At 40.1% G+C, this 27,255-nt stretch overlaps 2 protein-coding genes and 1 long non-coding RNA gene across 3 annotated transcripts; 2 read left to right on the top strand and 1 right to left on the bottom strand.

Moving 5' to 3' along the window:
* Nucleotides 1-7,102: 7,102 nt before the first annotated feature.
* Nucleotides 7,103-8,888, bottom strand: LOC134204240 (uncharacterized). The gene is made up of 6 exons (XR_009977815.1): nucleotides 8,669-8,888; nucleotides 8,485-8,593; nucleotides 8,258-8,427; nucleotides 8,067-8,198; nucleotides 7,817-7,993; nucleotides 7,103-7,758 (listed from the first exon to the last, which is right to left on the bottom strand). It is a non-coding gene; the product is annotated as an uncharacterized LOC134204240 (long non-coding RNA).
* Nucleotides 8,889-12,865: 3,977 nt separating this feature from the next.
* On the top strand, nucleotides 12,866-14,826 carry LOC134204243 (uncharacterized). The gene is made up of 2 exons (XM_062679065.1): nucleotides 12,866-12,932; nucleotides 13,898-14,826. Exons 1-2 carry the CDS (start codon nucleotides 12,866-12,868, stop codon nucleotides 14,824-14,826), a joined length of 996 nt encoding a protein of 331 aa, XP_062535049.1.
* Nucleotides 14,827-14,881: 55 nt separating this feature from the next.
* LOC134204241 (28 kDa heat- and acid-stable phosphoprotein homolog) lies at nucleotides 14,882-16,291 on the top strand. Its single transcript, XM_062679064.1, has 3 exons — nucleotides 14,882-15,113; nucleotides 15,594-15,656; nucleotides 15,716-16,291. Exons 1-3 carry the CDS (start codon nucleotides 14,882-14,884, stop codon nucleotides 16,225-16,227), a joined length of 807 nt encoding a protein of 268 aa, XP_062535048.1. The 3' UTR covers nucleotides 16,228-16,291.
* The last annotated feature ends 10,964 nt before the right edge of the window (nucleotides 16,292-27,255 follow it).

Here is a 27,255-nt window from a genome sequence, read left to right as displayed (position 1 = left end):
AGGGACTCTAAGTGAAACTGCACAGTAAAAAAAAATTTGTAATATCACATCAGATTTGATGCACATCATCGCCGTCGCAAATCGTATGTGATATTACATCAGTTTTGTGCTACAAAAAGTGACGTACTTGGAATTTTCTCCTCCAAATAATGCGATTTGTGACGTAATATTTTCGACGTAATTATAAAAACGATGTAAAAATCAGTCAGCAGAAACATCGCTTTCGGCAGCTGGGTTAGGGGTGTTCGGGAATTTTCTTTCATACTTCCGAAAATCATGTTGAAGAAATGCAATACATTATTTTATTTCTTAAAATGTTGTACATAAACATAACGTATGAAAAAGTATAATTCAGACACTGCTTTTATAATAAAAGTTTTAAAATTTTAGGTTTTCATAGTTTTTATTGTTCTTCAGAGTTTGAGATTTTAATGCGTTAGGATTTTTAGTCAGATCACTATACTTTTGGATACTAATAGACCTGTACGGTGATTTAATTATTGTCGGCGAAAGCATGATAGATTAATTTTATTCGACGCGCCATGGCTGGGGTGCGGCGGCGTCATGTGATTTGCATTTATTTTCATAGATCATTTTCAGACAGCGGCGTGGGTCGACGTGGGCTAATTTTACTCATACAAATTCTGCCGAAATCTTCGGGAATTTCCAAAGGAGTTCCTCCAACAGTTCCTCTAGAAATTCCTCCAGCAGTTCCTCAAAGAATTCCTCCGGAAGTTCCTCCAGGAGTTCCATCGGAAGCTTCTCTAGGAATTCTTCCGAAAGTTTCTCCAGGAATTCCTTTTTTTTAAAGCTTTATTTATGTGTTTTTTTTTTCAAGAATTCCTCCGAAAGTTCCTCCAGGAATTCCTCCGGAAATTCCTTTAGAAATTCCTCCGGAAATTCCTCTAGGAATTCCTCCAGGAACTCCTCCGGAAGTTCATCCACGAATTCCTCCAAAAATTCCTCTCGGATTTCTTTGGAAGTTTCTCTAGGATTTCCTTTGGATGTTCCTCTAGGAATTCCTTCGCAAGTTCCTCTAGGAATTCATTTGGAAGTTTCTCTCCATGAATTCCTCCGGAAGCTCCTCTAAGCATTCCTCCGGAAGTTCTTCCAAGAATTTCTCCAGAAGATCCTCCAGGAACTTTTCCGGGAGTTCCTTCAGCAATTCTTCCGGAAGTTCCTCCAGGAACCTCTCCAAAATTTTTCTAGAAATTCCTCTGAAAGATGCTCTAGGAATTCCTTTGGAAGTTCCTCCAGTAATTCCTCCAGAATTTCCTCCAGGAATTCCTCCGGAAGTTCCTCCAATAATTCCTCCAGAAGTTTCTCTAGGAATTCCTCCGAAAATTCCACCAAAAGCTCCTCCGAAAGTGCCTCCAGGAATTCCTCCGAAAGTTCCTCCAGGAATTCCTCCGGAAGTCCCTCCAGGAATTCTTCCGGAAGCCCCTCCAGGAATTCCTCCGAAAATCCTTCAGGAATTCCTGTAGAAGTTCCTCCAGAAATTCTTCCAGAAGTTCATCTAGGAATTCTTCTGGAAGTTCCTCCAGGAATTCCTCCGGAAGTTTCTCAAGGAATTCTTCCGAAAATTCCACCAGGAGTTTCTCCAGAAGTTCCTCCAGGAACCCCTCCAAAAGTTCCTCTAGGAATTTCTCTGAAAGATCCTCTAGGAATTCCTCTAGAAGTTCCTCCAGTAAATCCTCCAACAATTCCACCCGAAGTTCCACCAGAAATTCTTCCAAGAGTTCATCTAGGAATTTATCCGGAAGTTCCTCCAGGAGTTCTTCCGAAAGTTCCTCCAGGAATTCCTCCGGAAGCTCCTCCAATAATTCCTCCAGAAGTTCCTCCAGGAATTCCTACGAAAGTTCCTCTGGAAGTTCCTCCGGAGGTTTCTCTAGGAATTCCCCCGAAAATTCCTCCAGGAATTCCTCCGGAAGCTCCTCCAGGAATTCCTCCAGAAGTTCCTCCAGGAATTCCTCCGGAAGTTGCTCTTGGAATTTCTCCAAAAGTTCCTCTAGGAACACCTCCGGAAGTGCCTCCAGGAATTCCTCCGCAAGTTCCTCTAGGAATTCCTTTGAAAGTTTCTCTGGAAATTTAACCGGAAGTTCCTCTAGAAATTCCTTCGGAATTTCCTCTCGACATTTCTCCGGAAGTTGCTCCAGTAATTCCTTCAGAAGTTCCTCCTGGAATTCCTCCAGAAGTTCCTCTAGCAATTCCTCCAGAAGTTCCTCCACAAATTCCTCCGGAAGTTCCTCTAGGAATTCCTCCGGAAGTTCGTTTAGGAATTCCTCCGGAAGTTCGTTTAGGAATTCCTCCGGAAGTTCGTTTAGCAAATCCTCCGGAAGTTCGTTTAGGAATTCCTCCGGAAGTTCCTCTAGGAATTCCTCCGGAAGTTGCTCTAGGAATTCCTCCGGAAGTTCCTCTAGAAATTCCTCTGGAAGTTCCTCTAGGAATTCCTCCGAAAGTTCCTCCAGGAATTCCTTCGAAAGCTCCCCCAAGAACTCCTCCGCAAGTTCCTCCAGAAGCACATCCAACAATTCCTCCAGGAATTCCTGCGGAAGTTCCTCCAGGAATTCTTCCAGAAGTTCATCTAGGAATTCTTCTGGAAGTTCCTCCAAGAATTCCTCCGGAAGTTTCTCCAGGAATTCTGCCGAAAATTCCACCAGGAGTTTCTCCAGAAGTTGCTCCAGTAATTCCTTCAGAAGTTCCTATTGGAATTCCTCCAGAAGTTCCTCCAGCAATTCTTCCGGAAGTTCCTCCAGGAACTCATCCGGAAGTTCCTCCAGGAACCCCTCCAAAAGTTCCTCTAGGAAATTCTCTGAAAGATCCTCTAGGAATTCCTTTGGAAGTTCCTCCAGTAAATCCTCTAGAATTTCCTCCAGGCATTCCTCCAGAAATTCCTCCAACAATTCTACCGGAAGTTCCACCAGGAATTTCTCCAAGAGTTCATCTAGGAATTCATCCGGAAGTTCCTTCAGGAATTCCTCCGGAAGTTCCTCCAGGAACTCCTCCGGAAGCTCTACTAAGAATTCCTCCGGAAGCTCCACTAAAAATTCCTCCGGAAGTACCTCTAGGAATTTCTCCAGGAACTCTTCCGGAAGTTCCTCCAGGAAACCCTCCAAAAGTTCCTTCAAGAATTCCACCGGAAGTTACACCAGGAATTCCTCCAGAAGTTCATCTAGGAATTCATCCGGAAGTTTCTCCAGGAATTGTTCCGAAAGTTCCTCCAGAAGTTATTCCAGCAATTCCTACGGAAGTTCCTCAAGGAATTCCTCCGGAAGTTCCTCCAGGAATTCCTCCGAAAGTTCCTCCAGGAATTCCTCCGGAAGTTCCTCTAAAAGCTACTCCAGCAATTTCTACGGAAGTTCCTCCGCAAGTTCTTCCTGGAATTCCTCCAGACGTTCCTGCATCAATTCTTCCAGGAATTCCTCCGGAAGTTCCTCCAGCAATTCCTCAGGAAGTTCCTCCGCAAGTTCCTCCGAAAGTTCCTCTAGGAATTCCTCCGGAAGTTCCTCTAGGAAGTCCTCCGAAAGTTCCTCCAGGAATTCCTCCGAAAGCTCCCCCAAGAACTCCTCCGTAAGTTCCTCCAGAAGCACATCCAGCAATTCCTCCAGGAATTCCTGCGGAAGTTCCTCCAGGAATTCTTCCAGAAGTACATCTAGCAATTCTTCTGGAAGTCCCTCCAGGAATTCCTCCGGAAGTTTTTCTAGGAATTCTTCCGAAAATTCCACCAGGAGTTTCTCCAGAAGTTCCTCCAGCAATTCTTCCGGAAGTTCCTTCAGGAACCCCTCCGGAAGTTCCTCCAGGAATCCCTCCAAAAGTTCTTCTAGGAAATTCTCTGAAAGATCCTCTAGGAATTCCTTTGGAAGTTCCTCCAGTAAATCCTCTAGAATTTCCTCCAGGCATTCCTCCAGAAATTCCTCCAACAATTCCACCGGAAGTTCCACCAGGAATTCCTCCAAGAGTTCATCTAGGAATTCATCCGGAAGTTCCTCCAGGAATTCTTCCGAAAGTTCCTCCAGGAATTCCTTCAGAAGTTCCTCCAATAATTCCTCCTAAAGTTCCTCCAGGAATTCCTCCGGAAGCTCCACTAAGAATTCCTCCGGAAGCTCCTCTAACAATTCCTTCGAAAGTTCCTCCAGGAAACCCTCCAAAAGATCCTCTTGTTATACACGCCTGAGCCTACCAAATAAACGGAATTGGAAAAAAAAAGATCCTCCAAGAATTCCATCGGAAGCAACACCAGGAATTCCTCCAGAAGTTCATCTAGGAATTCATCCAGGAATTGTTCCGAAAGTTCCTCCAGAAGTTACTCCAGCAACTCCTACGGAAATTACTCCGGAAGTTCCTCCAGGAATTCCTCCGAAAGTTCCTCCAGGAATTCCTCCGAAAGTTCCTCTAGGAATTCCTCCGGAAGTTCCTCTAGGAATTTCTCCAGGAACTCCTTCGTAAGTTTCTCCTGGAATTCCTCCAGACGTTCCTGCATCAATTCTTTTAGGAATTCCTCCGAAAGTTCTTCTAGCAATTCCTCCGGAAGTTCCTCTAGGAATTCCTCCGAAAGTTCCTCCAGCAGTTCCTCAGATAGTTCCCCCAGGAATTCCTCCGCAAGTTCCTCCGAAAGTTCCTCTAGGAATTCCTCCGGAAGTTCCTCCAGGAATTACTCCGGATGTTCCTCTGGATTTTCCTCTTGGAATTCATCTGGAAGTTTCTCTGGAAAGTCCTCCGGAAGTTCCTCTAGAAATTTCTCGGGAAGTTCTTCCAGGAATTCATCCTGAAGGTTCTTCAAGAATTCCTCCGGAAGTTCATCCAGGAATCACTCCAGGAACTTTTTCGGAAGTAATTCCAGGAATTCCTCCGGAAGTTCCTCCAGGAAATCTTCCGGGACTTCCTCCAGGGAATCCTCCGGGAGTTTCTCATGGGAATCCTCCAAAATATTCTCCAGGAATTCCATCGGTAGTTCCTCCAGAGAATCCTCCGGAAGTTCCTCCAGGAACTCATCCAGAAGTTACTTCAGGAATTGCTCCGGAAGGTTTTCCAGGAATTGCTCCAGAATTCTCCTGGGATTCCTCCGGAAGTTCTGCTAGGAATTCTTCCAGAATTCCAGTAATTCCTCTGAAAGTTTCACGAGGAATTCGTTTGGAAGTTTTGCCAGACGAAGTTATAGATTCCTCTGAAAGTTTCACTAGGAATTTCTTTTGAAAATTAGCCAAGAATACCTACGAAATTCTGTTATTCATTTTTCGGAAGTCTAAAAAATCCACTAAAAATTTGGTTCACGAATATCTCCCCAGAATTTCCACCAGTAATATCTTAGTAAATTCATTTTGGAATTCCTGAAATTTTCCCTGTAGTTGCTCCAGAAAATTCTTGGAACATTTTGCAAGTTGCTTCATAAACTCTATAGAAATTGTTTCGAAAACTCTTCAGGAATTCTCCTGAATTCATCCCGAAATAGACATATAATTTTTCTATTTAACCTCCAAATTTTTCTCAGGTTTTTTTCCGGAAATTCTCCCAGTAGTTTTCCAGAAAATATCACGCTCATATCTTCATAAATTCTTTCAGGTATTTACATCGAAGTTAGTTAAAAAAAACCCAGAGATTCCTTTTTGAATTTACGGGTAAATTTTTTTTCGAAATTTCTTTTAAAAAAACCTAAGGAAGTTACTCCATCGCTCATCCTGAAATTCTGTTCAAGAAAATCTCTAAATTCTCACGGAAAGTTCGAGGAAATTTCTCTTGGAAGTTCTCTAAAAACTTCTCTAAATGTCAACAAAATCTTGGCGGACTTTCCATAGTTACTTTTGGACGGTTTTTCTGAAGAAATTCCTGCAGGTCTTTCAAGAGAAACTCCTGCAGGATTTTCGGGAGTTATTCTATGAGAAATCTCTAGAGGAACTCCGGTTTCCGGAAGAATTCCTGAAGGAACTTCGGAAGGTATTCCTGGAGGTACTTCCGAAAAAATTCCCGGAGGAACTTTCGAACGAATTCGTTGAGGAATTAAACATTAAATATTACATATTAAACATTAAATATTAAAAATTAAATATTAAATATTAAATACTAAAAATTAAATATTAAATATTACATACCTAATATTAAATATTAAACATTAAATATCAAATATTAACTTTTAAATATTAACTATGAAATGTCAAATATTCAATATTAAATAATAGATATTAAATATTAAATATGAAAATATTAAATATTAGATATTAAATTTTAAATATGAAATATTAAATACTAAATAATAAATATAAAATATCAAATAATAAATATTAAATATTTAATATTAAATACCAAATATTAAACATTAAATATCAAATATTAAATAATAAATATTAACTTTTAAATATTAACTTTTAAATGTTAACTATCAAATATTAAATATTAAATATTAAATGCTAAATATTAAGTATTAAATATTAAATATTAAATATTGAATATTAAATATTAAGTATTAAATATGAAATAAAAAACATTAAACATTAAATATTAAATATTAAATTTTAAATATTCAATATTAAATATTCAATATTAAATATTCAATATCAAATATTCAATATTAAATATTCAATATTAAATAATAAATATTAAATAGTAAATATGAAAATATTAAATATTAGATATTAAATTTTAAATATTAAATAATCAATTCCAAATATAAAATATAAAATATAAAATATAAAATATAAAATATTTATTATTAAATATTTAATATTAAATATTAAATATTAAATATTAAATATTAAATAATAAAGATTAAAATTTAAATATTAAACATTAAATATTAAATATTAAATATTAAACATTAAATATTAAATATTAAATATTAAATACTAAATATTAAATATTAAAAATATTTGACATTTTTTTTATTCCTGGGCCAGTCTAATATACATAAATATCATATATTAAATAATAAATATTTAATATTAATAAATTTAATTATTTAATTTAATAAATTAAAAATTTACAATCAAAGAAAATAAAATTATGAATTATAAAGTTTAACCGAAAAATCCAAATGTATGAATCCTATTGAGACGTTCACAAGTTACGTAACACAAATTTGGGCCCTTTAAATCCTCTCTTCCCCTCGTAACACTTTTTGTATGGATAATTTTAACTATTTGTATAAGCCGTAACGCTCGATCTGACTCTTTCCTCCTTTTACAGAGTTACGTAATTTGTGAACGGTCCCAACTGATCACAAATATCATTGACGTGGTATAAAATATTAGGTGGTGATAAATTTTCATTTAGCTGATGCGTGCCTATGCATTTTTACGGGAGCGGTGACATATCAAATCATCGGCATCGACGCACAGGTCTATTCTAAATCTTCGAGCTACTAAATTTTACTATCTCCAAACTTTAGAGTTTTGGGATTTGTAATTTTTAAAATTTTGTAATTTTCAAAGTTTTTAAATCTTTGAAGCATAGAATTTTGAAATTTGAAATCTATAGATATTTAGATTTTTGAACCCTTGATTTCTTAAATTTTAGAATTTCTTAATTTGAAAATACATATTTAGATTCTGACATTCATTTTTAATTTTTAAAATTTTTAACTTCATTTTTTCATTTTTTTTTCAAATTTTTCAACGTCAATATTTTTAAATTTTAAATTCCATTATTTTAGCATATTAAAAACCATTACATCACATACCGATCTCCGGATCTTTTCCATCATTCTCCTTTAATAGAGATCAAGTCGTATTAAAACAAAGAGCAGTTTACTTCGTTAGGAGATCCTGTCTGCAACAAAAAAATAAATTAAATATCCACTAGACAGTATCGACGATTATAAACATACCTGAGGTGTTCTATGTTTCTAAACGGTGCGAAAACTTCAATAATGGGTACCAAAATATTTTACAAAATATGGCAGTGGTCTAGCGATTCCAAAAATCCTTCACTGCTCAGAAGCGTTATTTCACATTATAGAAACGTTGCACTTGTCGACTAATTGAATTACAGAAGAATGATGAATCTATGAAAATTCATAAGACATACATGCAAATGTTCGTCGTTTGATCGGAAAGTATTATCCATCAGGAACTTACCTAGATGATTTCATGCTTCTAGGCCGGTTCGCCAGGTACAAAGAAGCTTCAGTAAGATCCTTCTTCGATTCATCTTTGTTCACCAGTAATATTTCCACTAGCAGCGCTGCGGTTTACACTTAGCAAGGGCTTCTGGAAACAAAAAACAATCTCATCGGCTGGGTAGAGGAAAATTTACATCCAAAACTTACCCATCAAAACATATGCCTCCTATCCGGGGCGGAAAGAAAATCACAACGCTCACTGTTTTATTCCCCGGAAAGCAATAAGCCTCACTATCTGCTTCCAAGACCGTCAATTCGATTCGTTCTGCATACCTGTTTCCGATGGTGAGGCGTTCTGGATATCATAGATATGTTGTCTGTGAATAAAATGAATCTTACGGCTTGTGACATTTGTTGATCGGGAGCATTCTTACCTGTACAATTTCATTATTTTGAGCTTCTTTGGTTGTCGGAAAGGGTGAGGCACCCGCCTCCTTATTTTGAACATTTCTCCATAGGAACGTTTCTGGTTGTTTGTTAAGTCTGCAGCAAAAAGATGTTTTTTGAAACATTTTTCGGAACAATTTGACATTTCCGTCGATGACAACTTATTCTTACCGGATAAATTTGTTCGTTTCTCGTACCGCTTCCTGTTGGGTGTTAGCGAATGCGATCCAGTAAGATCCCGCCGGAAGTTTCCTTAATTACTGACACTTTTTTCACTTTTCGGCTCCAAATTTGACACGAGTAAACAAGATACAAACAAAGTGAAAGAATGCTGTCAACAAACTGATGCGGTTAGATTTTCTTTTTGCTTGCGTTCACATAGCCATGTCATGTTACGTCGATTATGGGGAAAATATAAATATTTATTGATGCAATATTTTGTTTTCTTTTGAGCGAACATGATGTGCACTGATTCTAATGTAATCAAATACCATAGAAGAAAGACAATATTATGCTAATTTCGCGTAAGGGAAAAAATATTTTTATCGGCTGGATCTTACATTTGGCGATGTAGTAAAGCATTGATTTGATGTAATAATACATAAAATTGGCTTTTACGTTGAATTTTAATGTACGTTTAGCAGAATTACGACACTGCATATTAATATTTTTTTTGCTGTGTGTGCACCATGGTCCACCGGAAATTTAGGGGCTGCAAGCCAGCCAAAAAAAATCATAAGCAACGAACAATCAACAAGAGAGTACGGACCGGAACCATCGGCGAAGACCACCGCGATGAAAAGGGACTAGCGATTGGAAACTCGGTTCGTGGAACTGCAAATTTTCTAACTTCATTGGGAGCACACGCATACTCGCCGATGTGCTCAAGGACCGTGAATTCGGCATCGTAGCGCTGCAGGAGGTTTGTTGGAAGGGATCAATGGTGCGAACGTTTAGAGATAATCATACCATCTACCAGAGCTGCGGCAACACACACGAGCTGGGAACAGCTTTCATAGTGATGGGCGATATGCAAAGGCGCGTGATCGGGTGGTGGCCGATCAATGAAAGAATGTGCAGGTTGAGGATCAAAGGCCGGTTCTTCAACTTCAGCATAATCAACGTCCATAGCCCACACTCCGGAAGCACTGATGATGATAAGGACGCATTCTACGCGCAGCTGGAACGTGAGTACAACAGCTGCCCAAGCCACGACGTCAAAATCATCATAGGAGATTTGAACGCTCAGGTTGGCCAAGAGGAGGAGTTTAGACCGACTATTGGAAAGTTCAGCGCTCACCGGCTGACGAACGAAAACGGCCTACGACTAATTGATTTCGCCGCCTCCAAGAATATGGTCATTCGCAGCACCTACTTCCAACACAGCCTCCCGTATCGGTACACCTGGAGATCACCACTGCAGACAGAATCACAGATCGACCACGTTCTGATTGATGGATGGCACTTCTCCGACATTATCGACGTCAGGACATATCGTGGCGTTAACATCGACTCTGACCACTATCTGGTGATGGTTAAACTGCGCCCAAAACTATCCGTCATCAACAATGTTCGGTACCGACGACCGCCGCGGTACGACCTAGAGCGACTGAAGCAACCTGATGTCGCCACTGCATATACGCAGCATCTCGAGGCAGCGTTGCCGGAGGAGGCAAAACTGTATACCCGCCTGAAACGTGAAGCAACAAAAGTTGGACTGGTGGTGAATGCGTCAAAGACAAAGTACATGCTTGTAGGCGGAACCGAGTGCGACAGGGCCCGCCTGAGAAGCAGTGTTACGATAGACGGGGATACCTTCGAGGTGGTCGAGGAATTCGTCTACCTCGGATCCTTGCTAACGGCTGATAACAATGTTAGTCGAGAAATATGAAGGCGCATCATCTGTGGAAATCGGGCCTTCTACCGGTTCCAGAAGAAACTGCGGTCAAAAAAGATTCGCCACCGCACCAAATGTGTCATGTACAAGACGCTAATCAGACCGGTTGTCCTCTACGGACATGAAACATGGACAATGCTCGAGGAGGACTTGCAAGCACTCGGAGTATTCGAGAGACGGGTGCTTAGGACCATCTTTGGCGGTGTGCAAGAAGACGGTGTGTGGCGGCGAAGAATGAACCACGAGCTCGCTCAGCCCTACGGTGAACTCAGTATCCAGAAGGTAGCTAAAGCCGGAAGGGTACGATGGGCAAGACATGTTGCAAGAATACCGGACAGCAAGCCTGGAAAGATGGTGTTCGCTTCCGATCCGGCAGGGACGAGACGGCGTGGAGCGCAGCGAGCGAGTTGGCAGCCCAGGTGCAAAACGACTTGGCGAGCGTGGGGCGTATTCGAGGATGGAGAGATGCGGCCTCGAACCGTGTATTGTGGCGTCAAATTGTTGATTCAGTATTGTCTGTTTAGATGTAAATTAAATAAATGAATGAAATGAATGTTTAAAATAAGAAAAAAATTAAAAATAAAATATTATCAAGCGTTAACAAGAAAATTAAAATATAAACTTGAGAGAACATACTGTGATTGAAAGAAGGCAAAACAAGAATGAAATATTACTAGGGAAAGCAAAAATGACAAATATAGCATGATTTTTGAAAACGTTGTATGTCCAAATGAGAAACTCTCTTTATTTACGCTCTCTTTCACTAATATCAAAGCTGGTTTTGCATTTATACAATATTTTCACCGCAGCACGCTAGACAAAGCTACTTTCTTCAGATCTCTGTGAAAAAAAATAGATTTTAGTATGGCTTCGTAATAATCAAAAGAGAAAGTAAACAAAGAGAGCCTCTCTATTGGACTTTGACCTTTCGCCTTTCGACATTTTGTCCCTTCGACCTTTTGAACCTTCGACCTTTTGTCCTTTCGATCTTTTGACCTTTTGGCACGGATTTTATCTTTCGACCTTTTGTCCTTTCGACCTTTCGACCTTCAACATTTTGTCCTCCGACCTTCTGACCTTTGACTTTTGGAATAATTGTTTATTTTGTGCCTCGGTTTCGACTTCAATGTCGAAGACGCTCCAAAAGAGCGTCAGATGATTTTTTTTAATTTCTTTCTTCTACACATTTCCGCTTTCTTCCATGTTTCTCCTTCTTTTCTCGTTGGAAAGAAGTGAGTAGTGAGGAGTAAGAAGTGAGAGGTGAAAAGTAAGGATTGAGAGGTGAGAGCAGGATGTGACTGGTGAGAGGTGAGATGTAAGAATTGAAAATTGGGATAATATATCTTTATTCTTTCCAATTTCCTTCATTAATCTTTTTGCTATCGTTTTATACTTCTTTCTTCTACATTCACCTATTTCCTTCTTCATTTTTCCTTATTCCCCTTTCCTTCTACATTCTTCCTTCTACCTTTACCTTTACCACTTCTCTTAATTTTCTTCTTTCTTTCCTCTTCTTTCTACTTTCTCCCGTTTTCATCCTTTTTTCTTCTTCTATCTTCCTTATTCCTTATTCCTCCTTCCATCTTCCTTATTCTTCCATCCCTTTTCATTCTTCCTTCTTTAGCCTCCTCTTTTCTACTTCTTCCTCCGTCTTTATTTCTTCTTACTTCCTACTTCTTTCTCCTTCCTTCTTACTTCTTCCTCCTTCCTTATTCCTTCTTATTTGTGTCTTATATCACACCACTCACTTCTCACTTATCAGCGTCTCGTTTGCCACATCACAATTAACATTCCTCACTTTATACCTCTTGCTTCTGTTTTTGTCGCTATTCTCTTCCTACAATTCACTTCGCAACAACACTTCGCAACTATTGCATCTTCCTGACTGGGCAACGACTTGGTTCCAGTCCTATTTGATAGACCGCTCTGCATATGTTCACATAAACGAAGTTAATTCAGCGAATTTTGGCATTCCGTCAGGTGTCCTCGAAGGAAGTCACATAGGACCGTTAATTTTTATTCTGTTTGTTAATGACCTGTGCAATAGTCTTCGCTCCTCTAAGCTTTTATTCGCTGAAGATCTAAAGATATATCGTGAAATTGAGACTAGGTTGGATTGCTGCGTTCTCCAAAATGACATTGATACACTTCTACGATGGTGCTCATTAAATGGTATGGAAGTCGATGTTGCTAAATGCAGCTCCACAACATTCAGCCGATTACGAGAGCCATTGCTGACTGATTACTTTATTGAAAATAGCCGTTTTCTACGAGTTTCATCGAATAAAGACTTGGAAGTCGTTATTGAATCTAAAGTCAGATTTAACAACCACAATGTGACTACCACATCAACATGATTACAGCCAAATCGTTTGCCATGCTGGAACTTTTGAAAAGAAACACAAATGCATTCCAGGACACTAATGCGCTAAAAGCGTTGTATTGTGCTCTCGTCCGCAATCTGCTAGAATATGCAGTCGTTGTATGGGCACCCTTTCATGCAACATAGACTTCAGCGATCCAACGAAACTTCATCAGGTATGCTCTCCGGGTACTACCTTGGAACAATACGGCTAGCTTGCCCCCTACGAAGAACGGTGTATGCTAATAAATCTGTAATCGGTAGCTGCCAGAAGAAAACTTCTTCAAAGACTCTTCGTGTTTGGAATTCTTGCTGGAGATGAAGACTGTGGCTTTCTCGTAGCTAAAGTACACATCAACGTGCCTCGAAGACAACTACGGCATTACATACTTCTTTCCGAGTAGACTCGGACACGTAGAGTAGACACCGTAGTGAGTAGAATATTCCCGTAACACAGTAGATCACTTTGACGTAGTGTGTTGCGGTGTAAGATCTACCAAACAGAGCCCTAGCTTAATCCATTTTCATAGCTAGGGCAATAAGTTGTGGTAATTGAGGATTCATCGTACGGTGCCCCCACAGTTATGGGACGCACACAGATATGGGACACTTTTTTGTTTCAAGCTGGATAACTAACAAAAAGGAAATTGATTGCCTCTACTTACATTTTTGTAATAATATTTCATCATTTTCCGGTCATCTGTTGCAATCAGTTTTGTTTTTGAAGGAAAACAAATGCTTGTTTTTGAAAATGTAAAATTTTTGTTTTGCAGCTGTCAAAATATTATCGTTTTTCGGCAGGAACGTAAGAAGTGCTTCCGACGATCATAAGCAAAAAAGTGTTAAATCTTTTCACTTCTAATCGGAAAAATGGCACGGACATCATCATCAAGGTACGTTCTTTACTATTTGGTTGGGTTTCACTCTATTTATGTGATTATTTAATGAAAATCTTCAATTTTAAAACTGTCCCATAACTGTGGCTATAAGCAGGCGGTTTACCACAGTTATGGGACACTCCCTATGAAGTATTTTTCTGTAAATATAACGCAAAAAAAACAAAGTATATGCAATTGCAACAATCCCACAGAGTAAACAATCAAAAACGAAACGTGGCTATTCTTTGTACATCTTGTAACAGGTAAGAACTGGGTGCAGCGTTTCTTGCGGAGGCATCCAATGATTAAAAAGAAGCTCTCCAGGAATCTCTCGCGATCCGGCGCCAAGGTAAGCGAAGAGCTGCTTCGGCAATGGTTTTCGGAAGTAGAAGATATACTTCAGGAAGAGGGAATTGATCTATCAATTTTTAACAACCCGAAACGTATCTTCAATTTCGACGAATCTGGTTTTCAACTTATTCCGAGAAACTTCAAAGCGCTTTGTGGACCACATGATGAAAACGTTTACCACGTGAGTAACAACTCCGAAAAAGAATGCTTTACTGCACTTTTTGGGAGTAATGCTGATGGTGATTTGACGCCAACTATGGTTCTATACTCTGGTCAACGAATTAGTCGTGAAATTGCTGAGAGCGTTCCCAAGGGGTGGTGTGTTGGCGTGTCAGAAGAAGGTTGGCAAACATCCAAAACCTTCTACGAGTATATGACCAATTGCTTTTTCCAGTGGTTATTAGAAACCAAAACAGAATTCCCTGTTATTGTTTTCGTGGATGGCCACACGAGCCACGTCAACGTGGAGCTGGCAGAATTTTGCATGAGGAATCAGATATTTCTTATTTCCCTTTACCCGAATTCCACGAGAATACTCCAGCCTCTGGATAGATTGTTTTTTGGTCCTTTCAAGAGTATTTGGAGTAAGGTCCTTAAACAGTTCTTATTAGGAGACAGTAGTGCAAGACTCACAAAGACCAACTTTCCTGGTCTCCTGAAAACAGCTGTGGACAATTTCACAAACTCGAAAAGTTGTCTGAAAAAAGCTTTCAACATTTTCGGAATCTGCCCGAGGGATGTAAATGCAATGGACTTTAGCTCTCTGCCCACGAATGGCTACAAGGTACTAAAGAATGGCACGGTGGAGTCCATCGAATGTGGATTGTGGATCCACTACTGATGCGGCATGCCAAACTTCGGAAAATGATTATGAACTTCAACTGCGGTGTATCGAAATGGGATTACCAACCGAACAACTCTCTAGATTTCAAAACAACCGACTTGAAGATTTATGGTACGGTCCGCTTGAAGAACTCGCGCTATTCAATTTCTGGAAACTTATCAAAGATAAAGCTGAAGGATTGATTTTTACTGAACCCCTGAATCCCGCCGACAGTATCATCTTGAATTCCGTTCTCGATCAGGACGGCGACTGCGTGCTGCAAGCGGATAGTGCTTCCAACGATGGTATGTTACTATAATATTAAGTATTGTATCTCACTGAGCTCTGCAGCTCCTAATTGAGAATTGGATCAAGTGTGGACTTCTATCAAATCATGCTGGTATCATCTGCCCACTTATTCGTTGACTCGCGATGAATGAGAAATCACCACCAGGATTTAATGCAAGCCTGCATTTCTATTCTCAATTCCGCACTTAACTACACAGGGTTGAGAAAATTATTCTGAGCTTTTTAGTGGAATGTCTTCACTTGTCATAAGACGAGTTTGTACAATCCCATTTAATTCCACCACTTAATTGTAGACGACCTTACTGTTGAGGTCGAAATACGTATCTGTCAAGGTACAATTAAGTGGTGGAATTAAATGGGATTGTACAAACTCGTTTTATGACAAGTACACAGGGTTGTTGCGGAGTGCAGTGAGGTGGTAAATGCGCATAATTGAACTTCCTAATTGCAAACAAAAATACTTTTTAAATAACTAGATGCTGGTCAAGATGCTTCCAACAAAGGTGCCATATTCCATGATGTTTCTGATAGAAATCCAGGTAAAAGTTAGTGAGAATTTGAATAGATAACTTTTAAGATTTTATATCTTCTTCCCTAGTTTCGGCATCAGAATCTCCAAAACATATCCAACTACATGATTCCGCAGAGCGCGTACCATTGGATATAATATCCGACCCAGTATCGAAACCCGAAGATCCTTTCGACAAAGTGTTGATCTGGCCAAGAATCGATTCAAGTGTATCAAAGGAGCGTAAACGTCGTGGTCTTGGTCATGTACCATCGGTAGCTACCAGTGAGAGATGGTTGCAATGGTTTCAGAATAAGGATCATGATAAGCAGGAAAAGGAGGAAGCCAAAAGGGCCCGGATGGAACAGCGAAAAATTCAGAAAGAAGAAAAGATCGAATTGAAGCGCCAAACAGCAATAAAAAAAGAGCAGGAGAAGAGAGATAAGGAAGCTGCTAAAAGGGACAGACTTGAAGCCCTTAAGCTGCAGAAAGAGAAAAAGGATGAACGAGATCGCCAAAAGGAAATTCCAACGAAGAAGAAGAAGCAAACACAGAGAAACCAGAAGAAAACTACAGTTGAGTCTCGTTCAGCTAACAATTAGTTAGTAAACACGGAACTTTTCTTGAACGTTTTTATAATTTCGTTTCGTATTTTTTTATTTGGAATAAACATTCACAGAGAAAACTTATTCAAGACTTCAATAATTTGGTATACTTTTACAATGTTCAATTTCCTACTACTTCAAGCTTGGAGTCATAAATACTCAATATAGCTCAATATAGTATAGCGCATCACCACATGAAAACAGCGCACAACTTCCGAAGTTAGTTTAGCGTACGGATTGTGAGAAAATCCAACTTCCCTAGTCGCCGATCTCGGTTTTCTACTGAATTGAGTATATGTAGCCAATATGTGTTGGTTATATCTAGACCAACATTTGAAAAAGGCGTAACAAGCGTATTCTTTCGAGTTCTTTGTCCATGTATATAACTGTGTATGTAGACAAAGAATCTGAAATAATAAATCTTGGCTTTTACGCCCTTTTCAAATGTTGGTCTAGGTATATGTTTATCTACAATTGTTTGTCTGCGTTTTACCTGGTAAAGATAATCAACCATCTTCGATTTCCTCCCGAATTTAAGTTGCTATTAGCTTCTGATGAGGGTGTAACTGCAATGTTCGATTTTGTAGCGATAAATGATATTTAGTCTACGTCATAAGTCTGTTTGTCTGTGCTACATATATTTATTGTAGTCTTTTGGGCTCGTTAATATGGTATTCGACTAACGTAGCAGTTCATATACACGAAAAAGCTTAAAAGCCGATCTATTTTGTACTGTCCCATAATATGACACAAATTGTCCCATAATTGTGATCTCCTCCAATAGTGTCCCATAATATGATTTACGGCAACATTTCAGAAAATCATTTTTAACCTTTCCGTCCCCAACGTCTGTTTTTAAGGGCTTTCAAAAATCTAAACTGCTGTAAAAATCGCATTTCTTGACCGATTCTTTCGCAACAAGTTGCATTCCATCCGGATGGATCCCAATTTTTGATTTATACTGATTTCGAAGCTATCCACAGTACGGTTCCAGAATTATTCCAGATTCCGTTGGGGTCAGTTGCCCCCGGAATAAGTGGCCATTTACAATTTTAAGTCAAAACAGGTCGTGCGACACCTCAAACTTCATGATTTCACAAAGCAATGATGCAAATGATATTTTTGGGGTTCCTGGCCCACTCGGACTCAATCTGGCCACATCGGTCACAATCCGGGAACCTACGGAATGGCCATTTTCTAAATTGATTCAAAATAGGTCGTTCGACACCTCAAACTTCATGATTTCACAAAGCAATGATGGGAATGATATTTTTAGGGTTCCTGACCCACTCGGATTCAATCCGGCCACATCGGTCCCAATCCAGGGACCAACGGAATGGCCATTTTTCTAAATTGATTCAAAATAGGTCGTGTGACACCTCAAACTTCATGATTTTTCAAAGCAATGATGCGAATGATATTTTTATGGTTCCTGGCCCACTCGGATCCATTCCGGTCACAATCCGGAGGACCTACGGAATGGCCATTTTCTAAATTGATTCAAAATAGGCCGTTCGACACCTCAAACTTCATGATTTTACAAAGCAATGAAGGGAATGATATTTTTAGGGTTCCTGGCCCACTCGGATTCAATCCGGCCACATCGGTCCCAATCCGGGGACCGACGGAATGGCCATTTTCCAAATTGATTCAAAATAGGTGGTGCGACACCTCAAACTTCATGATTTTACAAAGCAATGATGGGAATGATATTTTTGGGGTTCCTGACCCACTTGGATTCAATCCGGCCACATCGGTCACAATCCGGGGACCAACGGAATGGCCATTTTCTAAATTGATTCAAAATAGGTCGTGCGACACCTCAAACTCCGTGATTTTACAAAGCAATGATGAGAATGATATTTTTAGGGTTCCTGGCCCACTCAGATTCAATCCGACCACAACGGTCACAATCCCGGGACCCAGGAATTCCACCGAACATTTTTATACAGAAAGTATAACGTAAATGAAATCAACAATGGAATTTCCGGAGGAATTCCTAGATTAATTCCCAAAGAAATCCTGAAAGAATTCCGGTGGACACTTCAAGATTTCTACTGGGAGTTTTTCTGGAAATTCCTCCTGGAGTTCCTCCGGGAATTCCACCGGCAGTTCCTCAAAGAGTTTCTGCAGGATTTTCTCCGAGAATTATTCCGGTAGTTCTATCGGTAGATCCAACGGGGGTTCCTCTTCCGGGAATTTCTCCAGAATTTCCTCCGGGAATTCATTCAAGCTTTCTTTCTGGAATTCATTTAGGCTTCTCCAGGAATTTATATAGAAAATCCTCCAGAAGCTCCACCGAGAATTTCTCTGGGAGCTCCTGAAGGTAATCTCCGGGAGGTCCTCCTCAGCTACATACCCCTAGAAAGGTTTCAGCTAGACGAGATTTGTGTATAAGATGATTTATCCAAGAATTTTTTCGAGCATTCTTCTGGTAGTTTCACTGGCAGTTCCTCCGGGGGTTCATTTGAAAATTCTCCCGGGAGTTTTTTTCAGAAACTCCTCCGGAAGTTATTTCAAGAATTCCTCCGGGAGTTCCACCAGTAGCTCTTCCAGGCAATCATGCAGGCTTTTTTCAGGAAATCATTTAGTCCTTCTTCAGAAATTTAGCTGGAAATTCCTCCCAAAGTTCTTCCAATAGTTTCTCTGGAAGTCCCTCTAGGAATTCTGCTAGGATCCTGAAATTCATCAGGGAGCTCTTTCGGCAGTTACTACGAGAATTCCTCAGGGAGATCCACCGGCAGTTTCTATGAGCATTTCTCCGGAAGTTTCTACGGCAGTTCCCTCCAGTGTTCCTTTAAGAAGGAACTCCTGGAGTAATTTCCGGAGGAGCTCATGGAGGAATTTCTGGAGGAATTTCCTAAAAAACTACAGGAAGAATTTCTAGAGTAACTCTCGTAAAAACTCTTGGATGAACTCCCAAATGAACTTCCGTAAGAATTCCAGAAGGAACTCCTGGAAGAGTTCTCAAAAGATCTCCCAGAGCAACTCCCAGAGAAATTCTCCGAGGAACTTCTGGAGGATTTTGTAGATAAATTCTAAAAAAAAGAATGAATTCCCGGAGGAGCTACTGCTGGAACTCCCGGGTAAATTTTCAGAGGAACAGTCGTTGGAATACCCGGAGTTGAATTTCTAGAGGAACTTCCGAAATCCCATTTCCCGTGAAATTCCTGCCATATATCCTCCTGGATTTCCCTGTGAAGTTCTTGGAGGGATTCCCGGAGGAACTCTTGGAAAAACTCCTGGAGGAGGTCCCACAAGCACTTCCGGAAGAATTCTCACAAGGAAGTCCTGAACTAATTCTTGGAGAAGTTCATGGTGGAATTTCTGGATAAATATCTGAAGGAATTCCCGGAAAATACCAGGAGAAATTATTGCAGAAATTCCCAGATGAAATGCTGAAGAAATTACCGGATGAATTCCCGGAGATCGTTCTGAAAAAATTCTTGGAAGAACTCTTGAAAGATATCTTGGAGGAACTCTCAAATTAATATCCGAAGGAAATTCTGGAGTGAATTTCTAGTGAAGTCCGGAAAGCATTTCAAGACAATTCCGAGGAAAAATTTCGGGAGAAATTCCTGAAGGAATTCCTGGAGAAGTACCTGAAGCAATTCCCGGGAAAATACCTGGAAGAATTTCCGAGGAAATATATGGACGAATTCCTGGATAAATTTCTAAAGAAATTTTTAGATGAACTCTTGAAGGATATTCTGAAGTAATAGCGGAAAGAATTCCAGAATGAAATCCTAGAGGATTTCACTATTAAATTTATGGAGGTATTACCGGAAAAACTCCTGAAAGTTATCCTGGAGGAATTAAAGGAAGAGTTCCTGGAGGAGTGGTACAATTTTCAATAAGTCCGTCCAGCTATTTGGCTTCGCCGACGACATAGATATTATGGCACGTAACTTTGAGAAGATGGAGGAAGCCTACATCAGACTGAAGAGGGAAGCCAAGCGGATCGGACTAGTCATCAACACGTCGAAGACGAAGTACATGATAGGAAGAGGTTCAAGAGCAGACAATGTGAGACACCCACCGCGAGTTGACATCGGTGGTATCGAAATCGAGGTGGTAGAAGAATTTGTGTACTTGGGCTCACTGGTGACTGCCAAAAATGATACCAGCAGAGAAATTCGGAGACGCATAGTGGCTAGAAATCGTACGTACTTTGGACTCCGCAAGACGCTCCGATCGAATAGAGTTCGCCGCCGTACCAAACTGACAATCCACAAAACGCTCATTACAACGGTAGTCCTTTACGGACACGAGACCTGGACGATGCTCGTGGAGGACCAACGCGCACTCGGAGTTTTCGAAAGGAAAGTGCTGCGTACCATGTATGGTGGGGTGCAGATGGCGGACGGTACGTGGTGGAAGCGAATGAACCACGAGTTGCATCAGCTGTTGGGAGAACCATCCATCGTTCACACCGCAAAAATCGGACGACTGCGGTGGGCCGGGCACGTAGCCAAAATGTCGGACAATAACCCGGAGAAAATGGTTCTCGACAACGATCCAACGGGCACAAGAAGGCGAGGTGCGCAGCGGGCAAGGTGGATCGATCAGGTGGAAGATGACTTGCGGACCCTCCGTAGACTGCGTGGTTGGCGACGTGTAGCCGTGGATCGAGCCGAATGGAGAAGACTCTTATATACCGCACAGGCCACTGCGGCCTTAGTCTGAATAAATAATAATAATCCTGGAGGAATGCCCGGAGAAGTTCCTAGAAGAATTTCCGAAGGAATTTCTAATAGATTTACAAGTGAAATTGTGGAGCGAAATCGGAGGATTTCCGTCATAAATTTCTGAAGAAACTTCTAGCGGAATTTTGGAAGGAAATTCCGTTTGTATTTTTGAAGGAACTTCCGAATGTATAAAAATGCAGGAGATTTTTCTAGAAGAATAACCAAAGAAATGTCTAGAAAGAAAAATCCTAGAAGAAAATAAATCTTCAAGGAATTTCCTCTTGAATTTCCTAAAAAACTAATTTAGTGAGGGGTTTCTAGATAAGGAGAAATTACAATTACATGAGAAAGATTTTCGAACGATTTTCAGAGGAACTTGTGGATTACTTTCCGGAGGAATTTAGAAGTTCCCAGGGGAGCTTCTAGAAGGATTTCAAGGAGAATTCTTGCGCCCGAAACTGTTCAAGTTGTTTTGCCCCAACCTGCCCACTCTGGCTAAGCCCTTGTATCATTCCCATCATTGCTTTGTAAAATCATGAAGTTTGAGGTGTCGCACGACCTATTTTGAATCAATTTAGAAAATGGCCATTCCGTTGGTCCCCGGATTGTGACCGATGTGGCCGGATTGAATCCAAGTGGGCCAGGAACCTCAAAAACATCATTCTCATCATTGCTTTGTAATATCATGAAGTTTGAGGTGTCGCACGACCTATTGTGAATCAATTTAGAAAATTGGCCATTCCGTAGGTCCTCCGGGTTGTGGCCGGAATGGATCCGAGTGGGCTAAGAACCCTAAAAATATCATTTTCATCATTGCTGTGTAAAATCAAGAAGTTTGAGGTGTCGCACGACCTATTTGGAATCAATTTAGAAAATGGCCATTCCGTAGGTCCTCCGGGTTGTGGCCGGAATGGAACCGAGTGGGCCAAGAGCCCTAAAAATATCATTCTGATCATTGCTTTGTAAAATCATGAAGTTTGAGGTGTCGCACGACCTATTTTGAATCAATTTAGAAAATGGCCATTCCGTAGGTCCTCCAGATTGTGGCCGGAATGGATCCGATTGGGCCAGGAACCATAAAAATATTATTCTCATCATTGCTTTGAAAAATCATGAAGTTTGAGGTGTCGCACGACCTATTTTGAATCAATTTAGAAAATGGCCATTCCGTTGGTCCCCGGATTGGGACCGATGTGGCCGGATTGAATCCGAGTGGGTCAGGAACCCTAAAAATATCATTCCCATCATTGCTTTGTGAAATCATGAAGTTTGAGGTGTCGAACGACCTATTTTGAATCAATTTAGAAAATGGCCATTCCGTAGGTCCCCGGATTGTGACCGATGTGGCCAGATTGAGTCCGAGTGGGCCAGGAACCCCAAAAATATCATTTGCATCATTGCTTTGTGAAATCATGAAGTTTGAGGTGTCGCACGACCTGTTTTGACTTAAAATTGTAAATGGCCACTTATTCCGGGGGCAACTGACCCCAACGGAATCTGGAATAATTCTGGAACCGTATTGTGGATAGCCTCGGAACTAGTATAAATCAAAAATTGGGATCCATCCGGATGGAATGCAACTTGTTGCGAAAGAATCGGTCAAGAAATGCAGTTTTTACAGCAGTTTAGATTTTTGAAGGCCCTTAAAAACAGACGTTGGGGACGGAAAGGTTAATTGGATATACACTGGTGGAAAAAAGTATAAAGACAAGCTCGGTTTCCATACAAAATGGCCATGTTGGGAGGTCAATATCTCGATTCTTAGCGATTCGATTGGGCTGATTTTTTGCCAGCAGGCCTAAAATGACTTGAATTTTTATTGAATGAAAGTTACATTTATGCATATATTCTACTTATATTGCAGTTTCTGCTGGAAATAATTATAAAGACAGGTCTGTTGTATGGAGCCCCATATAAAAAGTGGTGTCTTTATAATTATTTCCAGATTCGGAGGTCAAAATTATTAGAGATGTATACAATTCACTCAAAGATCGAAAGTTCTAGTGGAAAACAGGTGCCTAGTAAAATTTTAGCCAAATCGAATCGCTACGAGTCGAGATTTCGATTCTCAAACATGATGAAAATGTATGAAAAACATGCTTGTCTTTATACTTATTTCCGGCGGTATATATGGAGTAATATGCATAAAGTGCTTTATCGATCAAAATTACTAACTCAGCCAAGGCCAATCGAAGTTTCACATTATCATTATGCATGTTCTGTGATTTTTAAAACAATATTTAACAATGATTTCAGCGTTAGGTGTCCCATATCTGTGGGGGCGCTGTATTTAGTCCCCGCTACCAACAGCAGTCTCAGAAATAAAACATGATTAATGTTACCTTGCAGACAGTTGAAAGACTCGAATTCCTCTGGTTTGAGGCTAAACTGTATGCAGCGGAAACAACTTTTCAAGCAATTAGTTAAAAAAAACCTCGGTACCCGGTCCTAGGCTGAACTGATTGCTGGAAAAATCGAGTTAGGGGTTTAGATACGTACTAACTCTTCATGAACTGGTGAAAAATGGTAGTGAGAGGAACACACGGAAGTTCTTATTACTGAACAAATTCTCTTGCTTGAAATGGTCTTGTAGACAGAGCCAAATCCCGGGTTTTAAGAGTTTCACTGGTGATATTCTAGAAGCAAGACAAGGATGTGGCTAGGGCTCCGATGTATGGCCAAAAACAGTATTACTGTTCTGTTTTCTCAAGCAAGGCTTGATTTCCTATGGATAAGGGGCGCGCCTTTAATGGGATTGCTCCCTATGAAGGGTCTAAATAGCAGGACCTTGTCATGGTGGTCTTGAGAAAACTAAACAACAACTGTATCGAAACCGATACTGTATTGCTTCTCAATAGCACTGGAGTAATTTGACATGCACTTAAACACTAAGGATACGGGTAACGCTACAATAGATCTAATAATTGGTCGCAGTGGCACACCCGAACAGGAAAAAAAAAACTATGAATACAATGAGCCATAAAGCATGTGCTGCCGCACGTTTAATGAAGTATGTCACATGTTTAATTTTAATATTAGTAAAGAGGCCTATACATCCAGGTTTTTTTTTACACGGTTTGGTTTTAGTCGTTTAAGACCTTCAGCGTCAATGAAACAATGAGTTGACCCCACCAAAAAATTCACAAAAAATCAGAGAAAATTCAGGGGGTATTTAAAAAGTTGTGAAAGTTCGGGTTTTCCGAGAAATTGATGAATTCCAACCGTGTAAAAAAAAAATCTGGGTGTATGTCAAGAATACAAAACCTATAGTATAGCTAAGAAACATCTGTACAACTTTACATCGAAGATTGAAATAAATAAATAAATCTTACTTTTCACTTCTCATTTGCTGCTGTACTTATTACTCACTGCTATTCCTCAGCACTCATTTCTCACTACCCTGTACTCACTTCGAGCATCTCATTTCTCACTTTTTACTGTTCACTTCGAAAAGCTCACTTCTTCCTTCACATAATAAGGACACAATTTCAACTATTCGGCTAAACGGCATCCGAACAAATTTCTAAACGTTAAAATATTAAACTTTTAAAATATTTCATGTTGACTGGGAAGCGTAGTCGATTTGGTACACCAATTGGTCTGAACTCCAGAACGATTTGGAGAGACTAGAATATCTGATTTAGATAAATTTAAGAATTAATGCTCTCGGCAAAATTGATGAAAATAACAGCTATCCCAATTTTTACGGCTTTTGAATTATTATTTTGAATATTTGTAGCTATTCTTTCGGTCTTTAAACCCACACAGTGGCTTAGGAACCTTATTCTATTTCAATGAACACCTGTGCATGATTGACATATGCCTAAACAGTGCACAATGGGAAAAAAATGTCCATAACGCGAATGAATTCAATATCTCGGTTCGGTACGGATGGATTGCGCTGAAATTTTAACACGAATCGTAGAACTTTCTGAAGAATTGTGCAAAGGTGGTTAAGGTCACTCCTGACGGAATCCAAGTTTCGAAATGATCGCGTTTTCGGGGGCACACCACTCGATACGGAGGCGGCGGACAACTGTCATTTTTGTTGATTTAGTTTTGCTGCGTCGCAGCATGCGTGAAAAAATAAAAATGACAGTTGTGCGTTGCTTCCGTATCGAGTGGTGTGCCCCCGAAAACGCGAGCACTTTGAAACTTGGATTCCGTCAGGAGTGACCTTAAGTTCACTGCACGAAGCTACAAGACCTCGTTTTACTCTAATGCTTCTTATTTGGTATGCATTCTGGAAGAACTTGGCCTTTTGGGTAATATTGCCGTTCTATTACGTGGGGTAAAATGAGCCATATTTTAGCTTCTTTAGTCTTGAGGTGGACAACAATAACTCCACTCGATTTCCTGGAAAATTCTAGATCAGAAAAGTAATGTGAGTTTATTAGTAAGCAATTTGAGGAATATTATAACATGGCATGGTAAAATCAGCGAGAACTCAATTTCTAACATCGTGCAGTAGACAGAGCTCACATAGCACGATTTTTGACAAAATTTGAGGTCAAATGTGTTGTGTTTTGTCGATTAAGAACCAAGAATCAGGGCATCGCGGAATAAGAGGGCGACATCATCAAATTAAAAAAATAACAAGGTGGTTTTGGTCACCTAACGAGGAATAAAATCATTTTGAATGTGGAAGAAAGTTTTGTTCAACGAATAAAATGAACAGCAGAGGATTTATCTTCTACCTTATGTAAACTGTTCATGACAATATTGAGAAGAATTGACAGCCCGCGATAGGTTCAACGCACTAGCAAAGGGACGACTAGAAGTTTTCCATCCTAGACAATCGCAGGCTATCGCCTCAGCCATAAACTGCCATAACTTCTATCATTTCTTGGGGCGGACTCTGATATAAGTTTCTGTTGTCCTGTCCCTTGTTTGCAGGACATTGCATTCTTTTCTTTGGTTTTTTCGACCAAGTTTCACTTTCGCTCCCGAATTTCAATTGCTATTCATTTCTGGTGTGTATAATATGACTAGTTGAAAAAGTTACGAACGATTCAAGGAAATATAGATTTTTTTGAATTAAATTTAACCGAACTTAAATATTGTAGCCCAGCATGATACTGAAAAATCTATCAGAAGATACAACACGAGTGTTTGATCTCCAACACATTTCTTTTCCTGTGTCGCACCTTGTACTTACCAGCAAGGGTCCAATTCATCGATTGATGGATTCCGGCAAACACCGGTAGCCACGGCTCATACCGACTGCAACATAATCAACCCCCAGTGAATAGGAATGCCCAGCGGCAACGGCCGGTAATTTTATTAGCAAACTGATCGTATAAAAACGATTTCCACACAATCCTCCACCACATACCGGTTGTGCGAGGGTCATCAACAGATAATATAGAATATTAACGATTGGATCGATCATTTATATTCCTCAGCGTCGTCAGCGACTTCGATCGATGCGACGGCAACCTGAGCGGTGGCGGGAGAACCAACAATATATTCATCAATCGAAAGCTGCTGGATAATTTTACCATCCGCTATCGACTGTGGCTGTGAAGTTGGCAAGATCTGCAGTGCAGTAGCAGCTTTTCAGATTGTGATTTAATTGTTGTTGTCGGAAGCTTGACAGTGAAACAGTTTGGAGTGATTGAAAGTCGGTTTAACTGCAGTAAAGTCATTTAATCACATATTGAGAAAAAAGCTCATCACCATAAGAAATAAAATATAACTTGTGAAAAGTTAGATTTCCTGCGAATGTTAGAAACGATACATTACAAAGATAATTCTTTTCGAACGAAGAAAACATTAGACATGATACGCATTGGCGAAAAAACGATTCAATATGATAGATAACCTTCCTCTGGGGTGGATTCCACCTTATCCTCTGTGTCCGGCCGGAGCGTCACACCAAGAGATCAATACGCATTTTTACAGCCTACCTACCGGTTCGCTCTGGCTCCAGTTTGCCTGTCAGTGCCAATGATTGATTGGAATTGCCAATCAGCACTTGCTTCTCCGAGGTGAGAACCCAGAAAGATACCCATCATCATCATCATCTGCCGAAGTCAACACAGTAGCGAGGCAACGCAGACAACGACTAAAACAGTCGATTCAAAAGAAAAATACCAGTAGTTACTTGAGGTTCCATTCTTCGCCACTGGTTGAACAGACAACTATCGGGGAAAAAAAGTCCGAGTTTTTCACTACCGGTACACAGTGGGATGGAAACTGCAAACCAAGTTTCTAAGCAGGGAACGACAGTTCAAACTTTTTTATACACTTTGATTTTTTTGGAAATTCACCGTTGCCTAAAAATACGAAGAAGGCAAAAACATTTTTAGGATTCTTTTTAACCATAGTTTTAAGT

The sequence above is a fragment of the Armigeres subalbatus genome, unplaced genomic scaffold (assembly GCF_024139115.2).
Source record: "Armigeres subalbatus isolate Guangzhou_Male unplaced genomic scaffold, GZ_Asu_2 Contig481, whole genome shotgun sequence".
In the NCBI taxonomy this organism is placed as follows: Eukaryota; Metazoa; Arthropoda; class Insecta; order Diptera; family Culicidae; genus Armigeres; species Armigeres subalbatus.
The sequence above is the reverse complement of the archived record's forward strand: the minus strand, read 5'-3'. Positions and strand labels throughout refer to the sequence as shown.